The sequence below is a fragment of the Eleutherodactylus coqui genome, chromosome 1 (assembly GCF_035609145.1).
Source record: "Eleutherodactylus coqui strain aEleCoq1 chromosome 1, aEleCoq1.hap1, whole genome shotgun sequence".
Taxonomy (NCBI): Eukaryota; Metazoa; Chordata; class Amphibia; order Anura; family Eleutherodactylidae; genus Eleutherodactylus; species Eleutherodactylus coqui.
The window spans coordinates 470,709,834-470,735,644 of NC_089837.1; the positions used below are offsets into that span (position 1 = coordinate 470,709,834).

Here is a 25,811-nt window from a genome sequence, read left to right on the forward strand (position 1 = left end):
ACATCTGGGATGTCATTGGTCGACAATTGCAAAGGAAGCTGCCAGCAATGTATCTTGAGGATTTGCATGCTCAAGTACATTCAGCGTGGAAGAACATTCCTTAGATAACCATTAATAACCTCAATGATAGCATGACAAGGTCTGGAAGTTTGTGTCTATCCGGACTTGGTGCTCATACTCAATATTGAGAAAAATTAAGATGTTTTGAATATTTTGTCTCCATTTTTTTATCATTTGCACAGTCTATCGATCCTGTGATTTCCAGAATTCCATGACTCCTCTTGATATTTTTAATGTTGAGGAGTGTAACTTTTAATTTAGTTACTATGAAAATATATGAAGACACAAACACAATTATGTAAATAACAACTATGAAATCTCCAAAAGCCATAGGTGCATGACTTTACTTACAAAACAATCAGATGTGAATCATGGGTGTACGACTCGCCTAGAATGGACTTATAGCTCCATTGTATCCAGGACACTTTCATCTCTGTCCTCTCTACTATTCTGTCTTCCTGAAAAGGGAGGCCCTATACAGGAGCCTGTTCCTAATGACACTCTCGCTCACCCTATGCTTCATACGTGTTTCTGTACCCTGACTTCCTCTGGGGAGTGCACACTAGAGAGAGGTCAAAAGTGTATTCATTCAAAGTTCGCTATTAGAGGTCCACCCACATATGTAATAAGTCTCAAGAGCCATAAACGTACCATTTAAGGCCTTGTATAACTTATCAAAATGACATGCCTGAAGAAGATAAGATCGGAAGCAAAGCCAGTAAAACTCCTATTCTCAATGTATTTTGAGTCACTGCTGCTCGGATCCATGATTGCTCATTAGCACTAACATACTCAAAGAGCATCTCACATTCTGAGCATCAACATAAACCTATTTGCGTCTTCGGTATTTTGCTGGCAGTAGCTCATGTTGGCATCTGAGAAGTTAAATAAAGTTTTTTAAATTATATTTATTAAAAAAAAAAAAAAAGATTAAACGTTTTAAAAGAAACCTTTTACAAGTATTCAGATTTTAAAAACTCAAAGAAAAAATAAACACAATTGGTATCGAAAAAGTCCAAACTAATAAAATATAGCATTATGAGTGGATACCAGTCCCCCACAGATATATGGAAAGTTATGAGTCTCAGAATATGTTGACAAAAAGCTATTTTAAAAAAGTAAAGGTTTTTTTTTCTAATTGATTATAAGTAGTATAACATAAAATACTACAGAAAATTGGTATTGCCAGAGTTCTAGACTGCAGGATAAAGTGTCCTTTTTACAGCACCATGCATGTCGCCAAAGCAAAACCCCCAAAAACAGAGCAATACATTTTTTCAATTTCATCATACCAAAAAACTTTCAAAAGTTATACAATACATTTTATGCTACATCAAAAAAATAAAACTTTTCCCACTAAAGGAAGTCTTGACACAGCTATGTGGACGGAAAAACAAAAAGGACATGGAACTCGTAAGGCGGAGATGACAAAATGAAAATTAAAAAACAAAAAATGTCCGGTCTTCAAGAGTTTAAAGCTTTAGAGCATTTTATTAACTCAATTTCTAAGCTGTGATTTCTTTTATATGGAGTTGAACATAAATATGAAGTCTCCGAGCTATCCTTCTGCCTGTTATTCTGGGGAATCTACAGGGTCGGATCCCCATGGACCCCAATTATGTTATATTCTGCCTGGGCGTACTAGTGGATTGTAGATTTAACTGGAGTAACCAATGCCAGTCAGCTGCTGCCAAAGCAAATACAATTTTGGGATGCATTAAAAGAGGTATAGAGGCGAGGGACAAGAACATTATTCTTCCACTATGTAAGGCAATTGTCAGGCCCCACATGGAATACTGTGTATGGTTCTGGACACCGATGCTCAGGAAGGATGTTGTAGTGCTTGAGAGGTTTCAAATAAGGGCTACTATGTTAATAAACGGAATGAGGGGACTGGAATACCCAGAGAGGCTGATTATTTACCATGAAAAAAAACAAAGGCTAAGGGGCTATCAAATAACTATGTATAAATACACAAGGGGATGATACAAGGATCTCTCCCATGATCTGTTTATACCCAGGACTGCGACGGTAACAAGAGGACATCCGCCATGTCTAGAAGAAAGTAGGTTTTATCACCAACACAGAAGGGGGTTCTTCACTGTAAGAGCAGTGAGACTGTGGAATTCTCTGCCTGAGGATGTGGTGATGGCAAAAATCCATAGAGGAGTTTAAGAGGGGACTAGATGTCTTCCTAGAGTGCTATGATATTACAGGATATAGACATTAGGTGACCAGCGGGTTGTTAATCCGGGTCTACAGACAGGTAGGAACTATCAGAGGTTGATCCAGGGATTATTCTGACTGCCATTATGGAGTCAGGAAGGAATTTTTCACCCAAAGGGTCTAATTGGCGTCTTCCTCTTGGAGTTTTTTGCCTTCCTCTGGATCAACAAGGAGGTTGAAACAGGCTGAACTAGATGGACATTGTCTTCATTCAGCCTAACATACTATGTTACTATGTCTTCATGACATGTCAGGGGATCATAAATCTAGATTTTCCTCTTATATCACAGGACACTATGTATTCAGCACATATTCCATAATAATATATAGAGGTCCTAATAAACATGTCATTTTCTATGCCTTATATTTCAATTCAGTATATCCTTTGATTTTGAATAAACTGCATTGTACAATAGATGTTGCTCCTTCTAGAGTAGTGGCATTGTATAAAGTACAAGAGTAGGTTCAGAAATGTGACAATTTGATATTGAAATTATCTAACTACCGTATTACATTTGTCATTTCAGGCCCGCATGGACAGCCAAAGCGAAGCTGTAGCTATTCAAGCTATCCGGAATGCTAAAGGGAATAACTTCTGTGTAGACTGTAATGCTCCAAGTACGTGGCTTTTTATTTACCGTTACCCAGTTTTGGACAACTCTTGCAAATCTCACAAAAATGGAGACTCCTTGTAATGAGCTGTAATCATGTCCATTCGCCAGCTATCATGCTAATCTTTAGAGACTGAAGATAGGGCCGCATTCCGGAACAGCTGTCTTGGGCGTCCTTGGACCTAATTGATTTTTAGTATAGCTTTCCGCTAGTAGTCACAAATATATATTTTAGTTGGAAAGGAATGCCAACATTAGAGCTACTAGATCATAAGCCAAGCCTTTCAGATCTTACTCACCATAAATAGCAAAAGTTTATGGGGGGCATTCATAAAGCCTTTATGCCAGTCTCTGGCTTAAAAAAAGTCACACATTTTGGACCCGTGGGATTTGTGCAAAAATTTCCATCTGTCTGTGCCACTTTTGCCATTTCTGTAAAAATGTGGGCGGGGTTTGGGAGGGGGCGTGGCTTCCTGCATCAACATATTTATATATAATTTACACCAGAAGCTGGCATGAATTATACAAGGAATCTATGCCAGTTTGGACTTGGCATACATTTCTGTGGAGGTGTATGCTGCATGTATTAGGCACATCATGCACCAGAGGAAATCATATTAAGGCCAGCATAGCAAATGCTGGTCTTAATATATTTCCCCTTATATATAGTCATCAGTAGTAAATGCTTTTCATTTTTATAATATTGATCTTAAATAATGCAATTCATGGATATTGTCTCTAGTGAAAGTAAGTGAACTATTAGTATAGTACATATGGCATACCCTATATTGTAAATATTGGTATCTACTAGATCCCACCTGGGCTAGCTTGAACCTGGGAGCCCTGATCTGCATTGAATGCTCAGGAATTCATCGGAACCTTGGTACACATCTGTCTCGTGTGCGCTCGCTGGATCTGGATGACTGGCCTCTAGAGCTGACACTCGTCCTAACATCTATTGGCAATGAAATGGCTAACAGCATCTGGGAAATGACAACTCAAGGTCGGACTAAGCCAACTCCTGACTCTTCAAGGTAAAGTGCTTAGTTAGTGATAGGTATAATATTATGTATGTAAGACAAATTAGAATGTATCTTCTCTTGTTCTTTTTTGGGCAATGTCTTCTATTTGATAATTGCAAGTCAGATATGAGAAAAATTGGTACATCTATACCAGCATCCGAATGCTGAAGTCACACCACAAGTGGAATTTTACTTTGGTTGTACTGTTATTAACGTATTTTCTAAAGCACATGACTATTGTACATAATAAAAGATGTAGCATGCATATTAATTGACCTAGAATCAGTCAATATTTACCTTCCCTTATGCTCTACATGTCTGCTAGAACAGTGGTAGGGGTGGGGGCAGTGGCGTATATTCAGAGATCGCAGGGGTCGCAGTTGCAACCTGGCCCCGAAGCTAGGGGGGCCCAGACATCCTTCTCGTCACACTGAATAGGTTGCACTGTACTTTAATGCAGGAGCTGCATAGTGTGTTATGCACATTGGTGGCTCAAGGGAGTGGGTCCATTGTGGTGGTGTTGGAAAGGAGAAATCTGTGCCACTTAGCTGGGAGTGGTGCTCCATTGCTAAGTGAAAGTGCTGTTACCAGGAAGTGGAAGAGAAGAGGGGGTGGTGTTGGGAGGTGTGGGCAGTCACCTTCTGCTTCTCTGGGGCAGTGGTCCTCAGTTTCAACATGGGAAGAAATAGCATAGGCACCCATGCTCCCCTCCCTCCTTCCTCCCTGGCAAAGACAGTGGATAGATGAATCACCAGGAAGGTACATATATATGTATGTGACAGTATTCCTATGTATGCTTGTGTTTGGAGAACTCACACATAGGCAGGCTTATACATACAGTCAGCCAATCACCACAGTTCTGTTACATATAAATACCAGCCCCTCTGGCTAGAGGGAGCTGGTTTCCTCATCCCCCCTGGTGTTTGCATACATGCATTTAGCTCTACAGGTGTGAACAGTAATGTGTGGTGCGTGTCTGCACAGGGTGCCGGACAAGTGGTGTGAACAGTCCTGCTCCGTTTTGGATGCATTCCAGGATGTGTTGCTCTGAACTGTATCCTGTGCAGCTGGGATCATTTACCATCAAGGGTGTGGCAGGTCCTTATGTTCCAGCATGGGGCCGTCCCTATTGGGATGATAACCCTGCTTGCAGGCCAGATTCATAGGGTAAGTTGTCTTGCTAGAGTAGGGAACCATGAGGCAATGAGGACCCTTGTCGGCGGGCTCATGGGCTTATGTATCTTGCTCAAAATACAAATCAATACCTCGTACCATATCTATTCCATCTCTGTATGCATGCAGTTATGCCAGGTTAGTGTTTTGGTCGTTTATCAGTCATTGTGTATGTCTGCCTGTGAGTCCACTTCGCAGTTCACTGTCCCTTGGTGTTCTGTGCATTTGTGTAGTATCTCAGGTTACACAGCCAGCACATCCCATTTAGACATGACACCTCACCTACAGAAAGACATGGATAGAACAGAACGAGTTCAAAGTTGGTTCTACAAAAATGGTGAAAGGCCTTAAGAACAAAACTTATCAGTAAAGATATAAAGAACCTAAAGGGGTTGTAACAAGATTGCAAGTTATTACCTATTCATAGCCTAGGGTATATCTTGCTGATTTGTGGGGATCTCACTACTGAGATCCCTGCCGATCTTGAGATCGGAGATCCCGTGTCTCCCATTGTCCTCACTGCAGGGTACTGCACTCCCTGCAATGAGAAGGAGACTGAATGGAGCACTGGTTGCACAAGCACACCAGTGCTCCATTCACTTTCACTGAGGCTGCAGAGATACCTGCCCTGGTTTTTCCACCAGCCCCATTGAAATGAATGGAGTACTGACCGCGCATGCTCAGTAAACACTCCCTTCATGTTGGCTTCACTGCGGGGGAATAATCAGGAGATGAGAGTCCCATTCTGGATATTGGCGAGGATCTCAGCAGTGATGCCCCCAATGATCAGCAAGTTATCCCTTATCCTATGCATAGGAGACAATTTGCAATGTTGGTACAACCCCTTTAATTTGTATAGCCAGGAGGAAAGAAGGGAGGGTTAAAGGTATAAATAAGGTTTAGGAGGGAAGTGTTTTTTTTATCAGGAGGCTAAACCCTAGAGCAAAGGGCTACCATCTGAATTAGATGGGGAAAGAACCAAAGTAATGTCAGAAAGTACCATTTTACTGAAATAGTAGTAGATTCAGCAGAAACGATTGAACAATCAACAATACATGAATTCAAGCTGCCTGGGATACACATAGATCTATCTTAAGAGGGAAATATAAAGGAAATAATGTAATGGCAGACTAGATGGATCATGTGGTCTTTTTCTGCCATCAATTTTCTATGTTTCTATTCTCTTATACGCCTTAAATTTTATTTCTATGGTTCTTAATATTCAGGGAGGAGAGAGAGTCATGGATAAGAGCGAAGTATGAACAACGGTTGTTTTTGGCTCCATTAAAAAGCCCCGGTGTTTCATTGGTGAAGCAGCTCTTCAAATCAGTTCAAGAAAAAAGTCTTGCCAGTGTCTTACTTCTCCTAGCCCACAGCAACAAGGAGCAGATCAACAGTGCCACAGGAGACCGAGAAAGGCGTACCCTTCTTCATTTGTCCTGTGAGCTACCAAATGTGGTCATGACACAACTACTTGTCTGGGTGAGGCATTATGCTGTAGCTATAATTTTACTATCTCTTGAATACTTCATATTTTCATCATACCCAAAGTATGTATTATTCAGTTGGCCACAAACTTTACATTCAATGACTCTTTATCTTATCCCTCTTTCAGAATGGTGTTGACGTAAAGGCTAAGGACAGTAACGGTCACACTGCCCTCTTCTATGCTCGGAGAGCAGGAAGTCAAGAGTGTGTGGACATCCTTCTTCAACACGGGTGTCCCAACGAGCCATCAAGTTCTATGAGCACTCCTATCCTGAGGAGAAAAAGCAGTTGTACCAGCATTATAAGAACTGATTCCCGGACTGCCCTTGTATAGTCAGCCGTATCATTCACTGGCATGAGAAAAATGGCGTTCGATCAATGACTGTTGCCAGTGGAAGCTTGTCTGGTTGCTCTTCCGTGCTAATGTGTAATTTGTGATACAAAAAAAAGCAAGAGTCCAATGTATATACTGATGGTGTATGTATATTTTGAACGATGCATTTGATTAATGCCAGCCATCTCGATGATATTTCCCCACTGTAATGTTTTCAGCTTACTTTCCCTTGTTGCTGTGATCCAGCATAGTAGTATTTAATGCCTTAATTCTTTCGTTACCGAAAGAACAGCAACACTGAACAGTCCCCTTCCTTCAATGTTTACAGCAGGCAATTCTATCTGAACATATGTACAATTCACCAGTGTAACAGCCAGATTCGGTGGTCAAGGTAGAGATTTTTATAACACTGTAGATTATTGCCATCTCCGAGAATGTGTGAGTAGAGGTGGCCAAGAAAAAAAAAGCCAGAGACTTACCGTATTCAAAAAGGTTTGCACTTTTATAGAAGAAACCAACAGTGTTATACTGTGTATAGGCATTGGAGTCATTGATGAAGACCAAACTCAATAATATTACCCACGTTACAGAGGAACTGATCTTGTTCTCTCATTTCGATGGCAACAGTAATAATAGGACTCATGGTCATGCAATGGTATTGTCTCAATAGGACCTAATTCTAGACCCTGATCTTGTGGATTCCCACCAAAAAATGCACTTGTGAATATATCATTCTTATTCCCACGTGCTTTATACTGTATCTTGTTACATATGAAGTATGCAGTGATGTCAATCGTTGCCTTATTTAGGGTTATCAAAGAACATTTTGAAAGAGGGCAAGGAGCGAACTTGGTAATTGGCTTTAAGTGTATAATCCTGCCATGCCATAGACTCTACATTGGAAGCGTCTACTTTCAGCATTGCCATTGAATATACTGCAGAAATCAACTTATTTTTTGTTGAAGGCCGTTTAGCCAGTATGGTCTCACACGGAAAAGCCACATATGGGTTCATTTTGTGGAGTAGAAGCCACTTTGTGTGCCCTTATATGGGGCTTTTACAAGTATGATATGTGATGGAGCTTGCCACAATTTTTTTTCATGGATTTAGTATAACTTCTTTAATGAAAAATGTATGCCCTTTAATAAAGTCAGAGCTGTAATTTGAAGCTCTTGGCCCACAATGCAAAAATCTGTACCAGGCCCTATACCCATTTGCCATTTATGATACTTGAGCTCCTTGGGCACCAAGGCCTGGAAGCAGTGTGCCATCTATGAAACGTAGGCTCCTTGGGCACCAGGGCATGGAGGCAACTGCTACAGTACTTTTGCACTCCCTTATAGCTATGTCCCTGGATACTTAAAGGGCCTATAGCAGGCTTTGGGCACCACATTACAGACCTGTACAACATGGATCTGTAATTTTGGCCATGTGCATGAGGCCTCACACAACAAAGGCATTACAGATTAATGTTCAAGATACAAAAAATAGGACTTATTTCTTGAAAGTATAACTAATCCTTCAGCCAGCAGGTCACCATACTTCTTTATTACTCTCCTACAAGTAGTCCTATCAGTCTTTTGCAACTTGGCCTAGTGAGGAGACTATAACATCACTAAAAGAGAAGGTGACACCATCTAAAGGAGATAACAGAACACAGGAACAAGTTCCTAAATTGTTCATAAAATTGTGTGTAATATTCTTTCATGATATTACACGAGTGTATAATAATAATGTCTTCACAGTGTGAAGATTTCAAGTTTTCCCACCCATTCTGTGAAATAAAAGGCAAATTAGCCTAATGAGGTCCATAGATGTTCAGCGGTTCTCAACATTAGGTATAGAGGAAGATGCAGAAGAACATCTTTAGCCACAGCCTATGCACGTGATAATGAGGACAGTACTTCTATAAAGATCATTTTCAACACTTTAAATAATCATACTATCTGCTTTTTAAAACCCCTTTAAGGGTGCGTTCACATGTAGCTGACTGGCTGGAGATTTTGGTGCAGATTAGATGAACTAAAAATAGGGAATTGAACCCATTGATTTCAATGAGTTCATTCTCATAAGTGCGATTTGCGTGAGTATTCCGCATGCACATATAAATTAGGACTCGCTCTATTTTCTTGCGTTTTATGCAACAAAACTCCCATAGAAGTCTATAGGAGGTTCGCAAATATGCAGGGGAAAGCGTGAGACACTGCGCAAAACACAGGGAGACGAACAAGTGTGGAGCATCTTAGGCCAATTAGCCTTTTATTCAACGGAAAGGGTGTGAGGTATGCGTGTGTGACAATACGTGCGCAAAAAGTACAGTACTATGCGCAAATCTACCTCTTCAAACCTCGCTCATGGACAAATTCGCTGCGGCGAGCATATTTGCGCATATGGCCGCCCTTAGACAGCAGAATAGAAAGTTCAATAACCAGGATCCATGAAATCAACATTCATTGGCTTTGTATACAGTATGCTTGAGGGGCAAAAAAGTTTACAAAAAGTTTCTGAACAAATGCCTTATAGGGAACCTGTCATCACTTTTGAGCCCTGATGGGCCTCAAAGATTAGGGAATGGCGAGTTGTGTTTCATACTCACCGGGTGCCCCGATCCTGCACTGTGTCCCTCCGAAATTGGTGAAACAGCTTGACTCTTTTCAGATGGCTCTGTGCGTGCGTTCTACAATAGGAATGAATGAGAGAGGATGTGCACAGAGCTATGTGAGAACAGTCAAGCTGTATGCGCATGCCATACTTGCATGCGGGTTGTAGGTCAGATGTAGAGACTTGTGTATGAGTATACTGCAGGCACCAGGCACAATGGCTGAACCATAGCCGTGGTTAAAGTTTCCCTTAGATAGGCAGAGGTGCAAGCCTTTGTGTGCCAAATGAAAAACTGACTCTTTTAGCAGGTGTAGGTTTTTGCTATGATCTGCATACAGATTTGTATTATGCTCTTGCAGCTACATACATATGAGAGCAGGGGCGTAACTATAGAGGGTGCAGGGGATGCGGTTGCACCCGGGCCCAGGAGCCTTAGGGGGCCCATAAGGCCTCTCTTCTCCATATAAGGAGCCCAGTACTATGAATATAGCATTATAGTTGGGGGCCTGTTACAGGCTTTGCATTGGGGCCCAGAAGCTTCAAGTTATGTCTCTGTGCAGCATGGTTTAGGTATGGGTACAGGTACAGATACAGATAGAGGGGGGGCCCCAGCTCACCTTTTGCATCAGGGCCCCTGAGCCTTTAGTTACGCCCCTGTATTAGAGGAGTATTTTCTATTGTCACTGCTTCCTTGTAATTTTACAAATATTTTGCTCCATCCAGAGTTGTTCTATATTAGCATGTATTTCCACATAGACCGCACCATGTATATGACATCTTAGTTTAACATTGCATTCAGAGCTTATACTCAGTGTGCATTTGGAGAGTCCCAGACATATGCAACTGTAAAAACATTGCACACTGGCACAAAGTAATATGAAAGAACACTTTATTGGCATACATTGGTCTACTAAAGGTCTATGGCCAATTCTTCTATTCCGACAGATTTCTTTTGTCTTTTGATGGGCAGAATAACCTACGAAACTGCACTGCTGTATCCAGATTCCAAAACTACAGGTGGACCCATTTTAGGTCAATGGGATCTGTTAGAATCACTTAAAAATATAACCATAAAGCATCCGTCAAATCTATTATGGATCCTATAAAAACATATCATGACTCCAGTGTGAATACGGCATTGAACAAGGACAACATGCCACCACACCATAAAGCCGGAAGCTCCCAACTGTGCGAATGATGCCACTCATTCCATGTGTAAGGGAATAAATATGCAGTATACCACCCAAAACTCTATGATGACTTGCAGAATTTATTTACAGTCAATACTACTTTAAAGAAAACCAGATTTCAAGGGACTGAATCAGACAAAGGCAACCATTTTTCTGCTTCAACCCAATCAGCTGGGGAAAGCCATGTGTGGCCATATATAATAGAACATGTAGTATTACTTGGTGGCCATCCAAAGGGAATGGCTGACCATGGAAGGCAAGAGAGGGCTGGGTCTACCAATAACGTCTCTCTCATAGGGCATATGGGCAGCGGATGTCTCTGTGAGTCAAAGCTAAAGTATGCTTACCATCGAGAAACTTATTGTATCATCTGACTCAGATCCACATGTTACTGTGCATGGAGTTAGCCATTCATAGGATGGACAACAGGAAGATCAAGCATCGGAAGAAAATATATCCTCTTTTGGGTTAAAAATTCCATAAAATATTTAAATTAAAGTCCATATGGTTGAACGCAAAATACTCGTCACGCTCGATGCGTTTCAGACCAAGTTCTTGATCACAGCTAGCTGGTGCTAGATAGAGATGAGCGAGTATACTCGCTAAGGCACATTTCTCGAGCGAGTAGTGCCTTAGCCGAGTATCTCCCCGCTCATCTCTAAAGATTCGGGGGCCGGCGGGGGAAAGTGGGGAGGAATGGAGGGGAGATCTCTCTCTCCCTCTTTCCCCCCCGCTCCCCGCCGCAACTCACCTGTCACCCGCGCCGGCCTCCGAATCTTTAGAGATGAGCGGGGAGATACTCAGCTAAGGCACTACTCACTCGAGTAATGTGCCTTAGTGAGTATACTCGCTCATCTCTAGTGCTAGACCTTCCTTGTGTCAGGGGCATAACTATAGGGGATGCAAAGGTTGCACCCGGGCCCAGGAGCCTTAGGGGGCCCATAAGGCCTCTCTTCTCCATATAGGGAGCCCAGTACTATGAATAAAGCATTATAGTTGGGGGGGGGGGGGGGCCCGGTTACAGGTTTTGTATTTGGGCCCAGGAGCTTCACATTACGCCTCTGGCTTTATCCTATATTATTATTGAATTGACTCTCGATAGATATCTTTTGTCATGTTCTGTATTTCTTTTATAAAAGTGCCGCCGGTATGACATCATTATATTTATAGGGATACAACTAGGAATGACATCCATTCAGTGCAAATAAACATATTTTTAAACCAGTCCTCAAGCCTTCACAGTTCTGGGTGCTTTGCACTCGAATGTATGAGTAAAGAGTGTTGTTTTTTAATGCAAACCTGTTTCTATGTAAAATTTTTGAAAACAAATTCTATAGTATTTAAAAAAAAAAAAAAATAGACAGCTACCACCCAGAAAAAGTTGTGAACTTGTTTTTGCCGTGCACATGGTTAACGGTATCTTTTTGTGATCTTCTGGGATAGCTGTTTAATTTATTGGTTTATTAGAACTCATGTATAGGGTATTGGTTGGGTGTTTTTACATTTTGCGTGCAGTATGGCAGCTTAACAATGCACTCTTTATAAGTCGTATCTATTGTTCTGTGTAAGGCAGTTGTACATGTCTGAGAAGTGGAGATGAAGACTATATTAAACATTGCTATTGTGTTTTTAGATTTTTTTTTGTCATTTCCCTGTAATATACTGTGACTCATTCGCTATGGATTGTCTTGTTTAATTTACAGGTTCATACTTTTACTCCTGTTTTTATTATATTTCTGCTTAATATATTTGGGGTTCATGAAAGATAGGGTTTCAGTGACTACATTTAAATTTAAATGTTGGAAAAATTAGTTTCACCAGCAAAATGATCCAATTTAGAGATAATTACTCTATATGGAAAAAGGACTATACCCTACAAACTCAGTAAAATGCATTAACCCTTTCCAATCCACTGTCTGACGTCTAAAGACATTCTGATTGAAGGCTGTACAGCTTCCGATGTCGGAAGACGTCCGGTAGGGTATTCTTACTGTATATTACTGGCTGCCCTGTTGTCGGGGGCCTTTCCAGCATGACCAATAACGCAGTACTGTCTCTAGCCAGCAGGTGGCGCCATTGTATAATGGCAGAAAGAGAAAAACCCCTAGGAAACCCTGAATCCAAAATTGGATTGCAAAGGGTTAAAATTGCATATATATAAAGTTAGACATTGAAAACTTATTTAATGAAGGGGTGCAGAGCTACTCCAGCGCTGTGGACCCTTCAGTCTCAGGATCAGTGGGAACCCAGAGCTCAAATCCCCAGCAATTATAAAATGATGGCGTATCCTAGCAGTATGCCATCACTTTACAAGATGGGGATACCCCTCTCATTTCTTAATATATGTCTCTATGGTTGAGCTCTGTGTTTTTCAAAACCCCTGGATAGACCTTGATAGTTTCCTGGTTTCTTGATCTGCCTTATACATTAAAACGGTTTTTTCACTTCTTGCTGTTTTCAAACAGCTCCATTTATGGCACAGTGGCCTGGATTCGTATTGCAGGCTGAATCCTATTGGAGTGAATGGGCCTGCAGTTCCAATTTGGGCCACTGCACCTTCTACAGAGCTGTCAGAAAACAGCTAGAAGTGAATAAAGTCATTTTTTTAAAGTGACACTCCGGCCTGGAAAAACAAAGATGGCTGCACCAGCTTCTCTGACTGCCTGATGTACCCTGTGTATTAGTATGCATCATTAGTATAAGACTCTACACAGTGCTTTGATTAACCAATATTGCCCATGTGAGCAGCACTGGCCATTCAAAGCAGAATGTAATGTCTTAGACTACTGATGCATACTAATACGCAGTGTGTATCAGGTAGTTAGACAAGTGGTTCAGCCATCTTTGTTTCTCGTTTTAATGCATTTTTATTTATTACAAATGGAAAAGTAATTTTACAAAATGTTATGGATTACATCATATGTCTACTTACCCCATGTCCACCACCCAAACATGAATTACTGCCTGTTTATGCCACCAAAATGTAAAATAAATTAAAAAGAGGAAAAAAAAAAAAAGGAAAAGGAAAACTAAGAAAAAAATAATAAAAGATTCAGCGTTATTGTACATTTTTATAGGTTTGCTGTTCTGGCTTCTTCACTTTTCAGTCGTACCTGTGACATTTGTAGAAGCTGTGATTGTGCCTGACTTCTCACTTCTTGAAATCATCCTTGAGTGCTGAACATGTACTATAGGAACCTAAACTGCCTGCAGATTCAATCATCACTGCCTGTTGAGTCTCACTGGAAGGAATATGGTGTATCCATAAAGAAATAGGTTCTCCCCACTGGATTTGTTAACCGACTGCAAGGATGACATCATGTCACCAACACATGACCATTACAGCCAATCACTGACTTCAGGAGTGTAGCTGTAAACTAAACCCTTTGGGGAAAACTGGAATGGTGGTACAGAATCCAGTAGTTAAGCTTACTATAATGTCTTATGCCATTTCCCAGGATTTGGTATTTTTTAGTGAAACCAGAGAACCCTTTTAGCATAGTTGCCACTTTTGGCGCATACAGACATCATAAAGGGTCATCTCCCTCTCAGGGCTACACTCTGTTAGGCACAGCAGAGAGCAACTGCACAGCATGCCTCCCGCTCTTGTGAACGTGTCCTGACCATTTATGACATGGTAAACCCATTTCTTTTAGTGGGTATCATGTAATTTGTGGCCATACAAATCTTCACCAAGATGAACTGGTTGCATCGTGAGATTGAGTTTTCCCGTTGAGACAATCCGAGCCAGTATTAACCCTTTCCAATCCAATTTTGGATTCAGGGTTTCCTAAAAGGCTTTCTCTTTTTGCTGTTATATAACAGTGCCATCTGCTGGCTAAAGCCAGTGTGTGCACCAGAGAGGCTCTGACAGCGGAGTGGCTGGCAATAGATGGTAAGAATACCCTGTTGGATGTCCTTTGACATTGAAGCTCTACAAGCTTCAATCAGAATATAGGAAGACGTCAGACAGTGGATTGGAAGTGGTACGAATTTTGATGCACTTTTGGGGCTTTACCCTTTCTAATCCACTGTCTGATATCTTCAGACATCCTAATTGAAGGCTGTATAGGTCCAATGTCGAAAGACGTCCGGCAGGATATTCTTACTGTATATTACTGGTCGCTCTGTTGTCGGGGGCCTCTCCGGCATGTCCGATACTGCAGTACTGGCTTTAGCCAGCAGATGGCGCTATTGTATAATGGTAGAAAAAGAAAGCCCCCTAGGAAACACTAAATCCAAAATTGGATTGCAAAGGGTTAAACACATGCACGTGTTTAAGTCCGGTTACGCGGCCGTGATAAACAAAATGAAACTAATGATTTCAATTGATTTCAGTGGCTATGCTTTCACTAGCGGTATTCTTGGACAATAATTGCACGGGCAACAAAGATAGGACTTGCCCCATTTTTAATACTATGTGTGGGAAGGATAGGGGAGGAACTATCTTTTTTCAAACTCCTGCTCTATGGTGCAGAGTTTGAAAAGCCCGGGAAGGGAGAAAAAAAGCTGTTAATGAGCAACTATGCTCTGTAGCGACAAGCATAGTTGCGCATACGCTCGTATGAAACCGCTTTGCTGTGGATTTTTTCAGCTGCAGTAAATCTGCTACATGTGAAAGCACCCTACGTATAGCCCTCTTGAAAATCGCACGATTTTTGCGTGCTGCGAGAGTCAGTAAAAAAACAGATTCTGAAACCAATGATTTTCACTGGTTTCCTTCCCATCAGCGATGTTTTCACTGATGCGATATTAAGAAAACAAAAAATCGTGGTTTGCTGTATCTTTCTGCGATGCGCGATTTTTTTTTATCTCCCATGTTTCCCTATGGAGCCTCCTTTTTATCGCACAATTTTATTGCCGGCGGCAGTAATGTGATGCAAGATTATTCTAAAAAAAAAAGCATTGCTGAAGCCCAAAAATCGTGAGAACAACGACACGTTTTGGCCGGGGCAAAATCGCGATCCCTTGTGTGAAACTAGCCTCAGGGTTCGTTTACACCAAGCAATTGTTTTTTGAACGAGCGAACCAATTAATGACATCATTAGCTCGTTTGCTTGTGCGGCCTGTCTATACAGACAGATACATTGTTGGCTCATTCAAACGAGAAATCGTTCAGTCATTCACATTCGCTGTATAAGTGAACGAGCCAGCGATGATTTTTCTGCCTGCATTAAATGAATGAGGAACTATAAGTGAGTAATTATCATTTACTTTCGCTCATTTGAACGATTTCAGGAACGATAATCACCCCGTCTAAAAGGGCCTTTACTTACCTTCAGCAAGAAACCCTTTTGGGTATCATTCTCACAGACAAACCATTATTATTGTCCCAATGCATGGAAAAAGTTTTACAATAACAAATGAAGCAACTTTACCAAGTTTTCAGCCGTATATTCTAGCTCTGTGGTTGGTCTGTGTTTTGCCGACCGTAATATGGAGTTAGAGATGAGCGAGTGAGCGAGTATACTCCCTAAGGCACATTACTCGAGCGAGTAGTGCCTTAGCCGAGTATCTCCCCGATCATCTCTAAAGATTCGGGGGCCGGCGACGGTGACAGGTGAGTTGCGGCGGGGAGCGGGGGGGGGGGGGGGGAGAGGGAGAGAGATCTCCCCTCCGTTCCTCCCCGCTCTACCCGCCGCTCCCCACCCCCCGCTGGCCCCCGAATCTTTAGAGATGAGTGGGGAGATACTTGGCTGAGGCACTACTCGCTTATCTCTAATTACAATCATTCAGATCCCCAAATTAATTTTGCCACTGCAAGTTATGAAATAAAAGAAGTCATCTGATTGGTTGCCATAGAGAAAATCTTTCATTTCAATATCAATGTTAGTGTTCAGAGGCGTAAATAGAAGCTTGTTGCAAAATCTGAAACAAGGACCCCCACCTACCATTCATAATAGTAATATTCAGGTATGACTGCAGCCTGCGCACCACCAACAGCTGCGCCCCTGTTAGTGTTTATACATGGGATTATCATGGTCCTACTTTGCTTGTATGGCTGTTATGTGGATAGTAGCACAGATATACCCTATTCCTTCAGTGAAGGGTGAACGGGCAGTTTTGGCTTTTCAGGAGATTGAATTTCCTATCCCAAATCTCCGTGAAATAACAATACTATAAAGTTGTGTATGTGTTTTATTGCCGGGTTTATTTTGCAAATATAAAAATTATGTAATATAAGATTTTTAAAATAAAGTGTCAAACGGTTTATTGCACTTTTCCCAGAATGCGTTTTTTTCTATACTACTATGGAAAAACCAAGCTATCTGTTTCTTTACTGCAGACTGGGTGATCTTGAAATCTGACTGCAGGGTAAATAATGGATTTTTGTATTCAAGGGGTTTACCAGAATAACAAGTTATTAACTATCCATAACTTGCTGATCTGTGGGGGGGCGAGACCCCCACCGATTTTAAGAACAGAGGTCCAGTGCTCCCTCCTTCTCGACAGGGTGCAGATGCTTCTCCCACCTGCAGTGACATCACAGTGTATAGAGTCCTGGCCAAGCATGTGCGGTCGGCACGCCATTCATTTCAATTCATTGGGGCTGACGCAAAACACCTGAGCGCCTGCTGTTTGGCTATCACTGCAGTCCCTTTAAAAATGAATGGAGCAGCAGCATTTTTCCATTCATTCTCCTACAGTAAGACAGGAGAAATGAAACCTCTGTTTTTGGAATTGGTGGGGGTCTCACTGCATAGATAGATAGGGGATAATTTGTAATTCTGTTACAACCCCTTTAACATGTGCTAGATTTTTTCCTTTGAATCGTCTGTTTAATTTTCATTAAAAATATACATTGGTGCTTCAAGTTACAATATTAAATGGCTCCACGATGGCCACTGTAAGCTGAAACTTGAGGCCATAACTCTTTGGAAAACGAATCAGTTCCAAAGACCTCAAAATGGGATTTTTCCCCCAAAGAAAAAGAAATGCAGATTAGAGAAAGATAAGTAGTTATAATAAAAATAAAGCAAGTCCTTATATAGAAAAGTCAGAAAGACCTGCAGGAAGAAGAACTGGTAAATCACTTAGTATATGTGGCAAAGATTGAACGACTCCTATTTACATTGAACGAGAAGTTGCTCAGGAGTCGTACCATTTCAGCTTACTGAAACGGAAACTACTAGCGACTACTGAGTGACTTCTCGCTCAGCGTCCTGTCAGGGACCGTGAGCACACAGCCCAATAGTCACTCATCAGTAGCAGGAGGGAACAATGTACAGATTTTCGAATTAGTCCGGGGTATCTTATAGGATGTTTGAACAGATTCTTGGTTGTTCAGAAATAATAGTCCATACGAAGTTTTTAGGGACATATGCTAAGCTTCTGTTCCACCACGTACATGGTAGTAGGACCCAGTGGCGTAGCTATAGGGGTTGCAATATGTAGTAGGTTCCGTTCTTGTACTCTGTCTATGCAGTAAGTCTGTTTCTGGTACCATATCTGTTAAAGTAGCATCTTATACTTTTAAATCTTCAGAATGGTGGGGGATACATTCTTCATACAGCCCGGGGCACCTCCATTGTACCAGTAAGGCTTTGTGCACATCGGCCTTAGAGCTTCATGAGGACTTTCCATCTCATTTCTGGAGCAGAAAAACGGAATGAAAAGACAATGAAATGCTTCCTTTTTTTCCTATTGATTTCAATGAATTTTCAAAAAAATCATTGAAATCAATAGGAATTTGCTGCTGCTCCATATTTTTGGGGTCATTTAAGATTGTGGGGTTTTTTTTGTTTAGAGTTTGAATATGTTTGCATTACTCAGAAACAGTTGTCAGTGTTCATTGCAAAGTCAAAGACTGATTATCAAAGCGGTTGTCCGACACGTTTTTCTTCTTTAAAAACATGTTTCCCATCATACAAAATAAACTAGCTTACACTAACCTCTACCAGCTCCCCGCATCTCCCTATTGTCCTATTCTGAGCCTCTAGCGCACATCTGGCACAAATTGCTGGACGGCAGGACAGAACCCATTATAGTCAATGGGTTTACATCTGGAGCTGTTTGTTTCCATCATAGGATGGATCCAGAATTCTGTTTTCCTACTTTCATGATGGAACAAGTAGACAGAAAGCCAAATACTGGTATCAACCCAACTTAAGCCAACTGATCTCCCAAATAGAAGAGTAGCCTTGATCCCCCTCTGTTCCCGTATTTCAGCAGAGGATTCTGTGAAGTTGCTGATGGGGTTGGCTTAGCTACGAAAGGAACTCATAAAGCCATCTCATGCCAAGGGTAAGGGAGAAGGAAACTCTTAGCCATCATGGCATTCTTTGTGCTCTGACATTATTACTCATGCCTTGTGTATTATGTAAGCTGGGAGGCAATACTGTGGGCAAATGGTGAATGTGAATGAAATGCATGCCAGAATTTTGTAGTCTTTCAGCATACCGGAAAAAGTAATAATAGAAAGTGGAAGAACAGCCTGGGGAGATTAAAAGGGCTTGGTAGGTGCCAATTTTTATATCGGCTAACCCATTTAATAGTTTAGATAGGCAAATGCATTGCTGGCTTGTTTAAACAAGAATTATTCAGTCTTTTACATTCGCTGTACAGCCGAATGTAAAAAAAAACTGAACGAGCCAACAATGTTTTTTAATTCCTTAATAATGCCCTGCATCTAAAACATAAACAATTACAGCCCATCCCCCAAAAAAGTTTTATAGAAAATACATTATTGCCATTTAAAAAAAAAATGACAGCTGCATGTGCGTAAGAATAAGGTTTATACAGAAGCCAAAATGACACCTTGGATTCATTCACAATTTTTTAAGTGACATCATTACACTGAAGACAATGAGAGCCATTGTTATATGAAAACTCATTGATGCCCAATTTAAAAAATATAGCGTTTACACAAAACATACATTTTTTGGTAAATAGAATATCATTTACATACTAATTAATATCTTAAATACCTATAATATCTTGAATTCAGACATTTTTTAAAACATGGAGTGAAGTTCTCATAAACCGTCAAGAACTGTTGGACCAATCCTGCCGCTGTTTCTCCCGACTCCCCCATACACACAAACCTTCAGCTTAGTTGAACATTCATGTGTTTAGGGACTTAGGCCGAGTAACCAAAGGATGGGGCATCAAAATTTACCATGCCCGACATCATCTGCAGTGGGACAGTTGAGCCCCCCTCATGCACATCAGGGAGTCATCCAGCTCATCGGTGTATAGGAGCCTTAAAGGAGATGTCTCGAGGCAGGAGTGGATTTTTTTTTATTGCCCAGTCCCCCTAAATAACCATACATTACTAAGCCCCCCTGTAAATGACTTTTCTAGCTGGTTTGTACTTACCGTTCCAGCGTTTCAGCAACTTATAAAAATTTTCCCAAGATGGCCGCCAGCTCTTTTCCCTTTGCTTGCTGCAGCCCGACGTGCGCGCTCCCGAGACGCTACCAGCTGTGTCTCCCTGACAACCAGACGCCCCGCAGCCGCCGACCGGACCCCTGGAGTGAACACGGCCGACCAGTCACCCACCGCCAGGCAGCAGGTAACCGGCGCAGCCCCCCCCCCTGGCACAGCGACAGCCCCCCCCCATCGCAGCGACAGCCCCCCCCATCGCAGCGGCAGCCCCCCCCATCGCAGCGGCAGCCCCCCCCCATCGCAGCGGCAGCCCTCCCATCGCAGCGGCAGCCCCCCATCGCAGCGACAGCCCCCCCATCGCAGCGACAGCCCCCCCATCGCAGCGGCAGCCCCCCCATCACAACGACAGCCCCCCCATCACAGCGACAGCCCCCCCTGGCGCAGCCCGCCCCCGGCGCAGCGGCAGCCCCCCCGGCCCATCACTTACCTGGGCGGCAGGACGGCGGGACAGCTGGGCGGCTTCTTGGGACAGCTCGGCAGCTCTGCACCTTCCTCTAACAGAGGATGGTACAGAATGGCCGCTCCAGCGCGCTCCCGAGCAGTGACAGCTCATCTGCGCATGCGCAGAAGAGCTGTAGCGGGGAGCACACTGAAGCTGCTCGTGCTGAAAGGAGAAGATCGGACTGCGCAAGCGCGTCTAAAAAAGCAAGCTGCCAGCGAATTTAGACGGAACCATGGAGACGAGGACGCTAGCAACGGAGCAGGTAAGTGAAATAACTTCTGTATGGCTCATATTTAATGCACGATGTATATTACAAAGTGCATTAATATGGCCATACGGAAGTGTATAACCCCACTTGATTTCGCGAGACAACCCCTTTAAAGGGATTTTTCAAGTTATTTTTATATAGGTTAAATATGATGGCCCTGCCCCAAAACAACAAGTTAGCCTTTACTCACCCATCCCCTATTCCCGCTGCCTCTCTGTTCACCCTTCTAGGTTTCTGATTGGCCGCTGAGCTCAGTGATTGGCTATAGCATCCTGTGACATTCACCTAACCGTGTCATATAGAGACTTACTGCTGCCTGTCATCAGAGACACAGGGGGTGAACAGAGAAGCAGCGTTGGAGCAGCAGGAAGCTGGGATAGGCAAGTATAGGTAATATATTGTTTTTGGTTATGGCCAGCATATTTAACTCCAAAAAAATATAGAACTCGGAAAAACCATTTTAAGGTCAGCTTTATTTTTAGAGAACTAACATACCTGTACCGATAGTTGGCCCTTGGGAAAAGGTGACGGTTAAAGAGAACATTTCCATATAACTACATTAAACTAGGTATTTACAGATAAGAGGTATTTGTAGTGCTGTATTTATAGGGCTGCAGAAGATGACAATAAAAAGTGCCCTGCCATCCTCTGCTTTATTTTAACCTATTTTAACCCCCTACTAACAAGTGCTCACCAGGTGTTGTTATATGGCTGGAAACACAGTTCTGATAACAGCATTTAAAGGGATCGACAGAGGGAAGGGGCTCCCTCTGGCACCAGAACAGATTGCCTGCAGTAAGATTGCTGGTTTGTCATTTGGCTATCATGGCAGCCTGGGGTGTTATGAAGGTCCCTAAGCCTGCCATGGGTTTATGCCTACTAAGCCTTGCCTATGGCTGAGGTATTGCAGTATATTGTAAATGCAACAGACAATCACGAGTTCAAGTGCCCTATGGGGTCTTTAAAGAAAGCAGAAATAAGATGAATAAAGTTTATTCAATTATTAATACATTTTAAAAAAATATTACATTTTTTAAGAAAAATGCTTTTTCAAGTCATCGAATAAAAAATTGGTTTTGCTGCAACTGTAAGTCCAATTTATTAGATTACATTATTTATCCCACAAGTTGAATGCCATCAGAAATAAATGCAGAATACCAGAATTGTGTTATTTCTGGTCTCCAAGAAAATTTTGAACAAAATGTGATTAAAAAGTCAGATGTACCAAAAAAACTCACAGCACAAAATACAAGCCCCCACACTGGCCCTTCAAAGGAAAAAGAAAAAGGTTATTGGGGTCAAAAGATGGCAACAGAAAGCCAATTTTCAAAGTAACAGTATTTTACTGTTGTTAAGTAGTACAACGTAAAACATTTGGTATCACCGTAATCACATCCATGTAATAAAGATAATATTTCAGATCATTTTTACTGCACCATAAAAACAGAACTGTACCCTAAAAACAAAGTGGCAAAAATTTAGTATTTTTTTCCATTTCACCCAACGTAGAATTTAAAAAAGTTTTCTCAATATATTACATGATATGTTAAAGGGTATCGTTAAAAAATACAACTCATTCCAAAAAAAACCAAGCCATCATATAGCCATTACTGGAAGAATTAAAAGGCTATGTTTTTTTGAAAGTGGGGATGGAAAAAATAGAAACAAAAACACAAAAAGGGCTGCAGAGGGAAGGGGTTAAAAGAGAACACATTTTAACCCTTCAAGGACCAGCTTGCGTTGTGGCATACTTATATGCATACAATATACAATATATATATATATATATATATATATATATATATATATATATATATATATATATATATGGTTATAATATATAATAAAATAATTATTATATATACACACACACACACACATATTTTGTAACCGTTTTTGAACATCCCTGTCCCCCATGATGTCATGTCTGACTTCTATGGGACATTTACACAGTTTTTTTTACACTTTTCCACTGTAGCTGGGGCATCCATAGGAGAAGCATACATAGGAACCCTAGTTACAGGGGAAAGCATTCCCCTATAGTGACAACAGTCACTGGCAAAGTTGGGCTGAGTTTTGCTGAGGCTATGGGGGCACCCAGTGATCACGTTATCGTTGGGTTGAATAGCAGGGATGGCACTTCAGCTTTTTCTGTTCTCCACATAGCCTAGTGAGTGCTATGTAGCCTGCAAAAGAGAATGCAGAAGCGGTTATAAACTGCTTCTATCTTCTCTTCCGGATGCTTGGCTGTCTTGGAAAGCTGGGCATCTGACCTGCTCAATTGCTGGAGTAAAACTATAATGTGGCATTAAAGCCCAGGAACAAGTACCATATCTTTACAGTGCTTGGTCTTTATTGGGTTAATAGTAGAGATGAGCGAACACCAAAATGTTCGGGTGTTCGTTATTCGAAACGAACTTCCCGCGATGTTCGAGGGTTCGTTTCGAATAACGAACCCCATTGAAGTCAATGGGCGACCAGAACATTTTTGTATTTCGCCGATGCTCGCTAAGGTTTTCATGTGTGAAAATCTGGGCAATTCAAGAAAGTGATGGGAACGACACAGCAACGGATAGGGCAGGCGAGAGGCTACATGTTGGGCTGCATCTCAAGTTCACAGGTCCCACTATTAAGCCAGAATACCGGCAAGAGTGGGCCCCCCCCCCTCCCAACAACTTTTACTTCTGAAAAGCCATCATTAGCATGGCATACCTTTGCTAAGCACCACACTACCTCCAACAAAGCACAATCACTGCCTGCATGACACTCCACTGACACTTCTCCTGGGTTACATGCTGCCCAACCGCCCCCCCTCCCCCCCACAGCGCACACCAAAGTGTCCCTGCGCAGCCTTCAGCTGCCCTCATGCCACACCACCCTCATGTCTATTTAGAAGTGCGTCTGCCATGACGAGGGACCGCAGGCACACACTGCACAGGGTTGGCACGGCTAGGCAGCGACCCTCTTTAAAAGGGGCGGGGCGATAGCCCACAATGCTGTACAGAAGCAATGAGAAATAGAATCCTGTGCCACCGCCATCAGGAGCTGCACACGTGGGCATAGCAATGGGGAACCTATGTGCTACACACTATTCATTCTGTCAAGGTGTCTGCATGCCCCAGTTAGACCGGGCTTTTTAATTCATAGACACAGGCAGGTACAACTCCCTATTGTGAAGTCCCTGTTGACCGACAGCATGGGTGGCTCCCTGGAACCCACCGGCGGTACACAAAAATATCCCATTGCATTGCCCAACACAGCTGAGGTAGTAATGTCGTGCGTAATACAGGTGGGCTTCGGCCCACACTGCATGCCCCAGTCAGACTGGGGTTCTTTACAAGTGGAAACAGATGCATTTATAATTCCCTGTGGACCCACTGCCCGGGTGGGTGCCAGGAAGCCACCGGCGGTACATAGAAATATCCCATTGCATTGCCCAACACAGCTGAGGTAGTAATGTCGTGCGTAATACAGGTGGGCTTCGGCCCACACTGCATGCCCCAGTCAGACTGGGGTTCTTTACAAGTGAACACATGTAGGTTACACTCCGTGTGCACCTACAGCATGGGTGGCTCCCTGGAACCCACCGGCGGTACACAAAAACATCCCATTGCATTGCCCAACACAGCTGAGGTAGTAATGTCGTGCGTAATACAGGTGGGCTTCGGCCCACACTGCATGCCCCAGTCTGACTGGGGTTCTTTAGAAGTGGACACATGTAGGTTAAACTCCCTGTGGACCCACTGCCTGGGTGGGTGCCAGAAAGCCACCGGCGGTACATAGAAATATCCCATTGCATTGCCCAACACAGCTGAGGTAGTAATGTCGTGCGTAATACAGGTGGGCTTCGGCCCACACTGCATGCCCCAGTCAGACTGGGGTTCTTTACAAGTGGAAACAGATGCATTTATAATTCCCTGTGGACCCACTGCCTGGGTGGGTGCCAGGAAGCCACCGGCGGTACATAGAAATATCCCATTGCATTGCCCAACACAGCTGAGGTAACGTCAGCTGGAATGCAGGTGGGCTAAAAATTAATTTGATTGCACTGTAGGCGAGGGCCCACAAAAATTGCTGTATCAACAGTACTAATGTACATCCCAAAAATTGGCCATGGCCAGCCAAGAGGGCAGGTGAAACCCATTAATCGCTTTGGTTAATGTGGCTTAAGTGGTAACTAGGCCTGGAGGCAGCCCAGTGTAACGAAAAATTGGTTCAAGTTACAGTTCCAACGCTTTTAAGCGCATTGAAACTTATAAAAATTGTTCAGAAAAATTATTTGAGTGAGCCTTGTGGCCCTAAGAAAAATTGCCCATTCAGCGTGATTACGTGAGGTTTCAGGAGGAGGAGCAGGAGGAGGAGGAGGAATATTAGACACAGATTGATGAAGCAGAAATGTCCCCGTTTTGGATGGTGAGAGAGAATGTAGCTTCCATCCGCGGGTGCAGCCTACGTATTGCTTACGTGTCCTTGCTGTCCGCTGGTGGAGAAGAGAAGTCTGGCGAAATCCAGCCTTTGTTCATCTTGATGAGTGTTAGCCTGTCAGCACTGTCGGTTGACAAGCGGCTACGCTTATCTGTGATGATTCCTCCAGCCGCACTAAACACCCTCTCCGACAAGACGCTAGCCGCAGGACAAGCAAGCACCTCCAGGGCATACAGCGCTAGTTCAGGCCACGTGTCCAGCTTCGACACCCAGTAGTTGTAGGGGGCAGAGGCGTCACCGAGGATGGTCGTGCGATCGGCTACGTACTCCCTCACCATCCTTTTACAGTGCTCCCACCGACTCAGCCTTGACTGGGGAGCGGTGACACAGTCTTGCTGGGGAGCCATAAAGCTGGCCAGGCCCTTAAAGACTGTTGCACTGCCTGGGATGTACATGCTGCTCGATCTCCGCACCTCCCCTGCTACCTTGCCCTCGGTACTGCGCCTTCTGCCACTAGCGCTGTCGGCTGGGAATTTTACCATCAGCTTGTCCGCAAGGGTCCTGTGGTATAGCAACACTCTCGA

At 42.7% G+C, this 25,811-nt stretch overlaps 1 protein-coding gene across 2 annotated transcripts in view; it reads left to right on the forward strand.

Annotated features, from left to right (window-relative positions):
• AGAP2 (ArfGAP with GTPase domain, ankyrin repeat and PH domain 2) overlaps positions 1 to 11,320 on the forward strand; it is a 270,155-nt gene extending 258,835 nt beyond the window's left edge. For both annotated transcript variants that reach the window (XM_066584399.1, XM_066584400.1), the window contains 4 exons: positions 2,814 to 2,904; positions 3,709 to 3,931; positions 6,319 to 6,574; positions 6,708 to 11,320. In XM_066584399.1, coding sequence (XP_066440496.1) covers positions 2,814 to 2,904; positions 3,709 to 3,931; positions 6,319 to 6,574; positions 6,708 to 6,914 — 777 coding nt within the window. In that variant the 3' untranslated portion in view covers positions 6,915 to 11,320. The remainder of the gene's footprint in view (positions 1 to 2,813; positions 2,905 to 3,708; positions 3,932 to 6,318; positions 6,575 to 6,707) is intronic.
• The last annotated feature ends 14,491 nt before the right edge of the window (positions 11,321 to 25,811 follow it).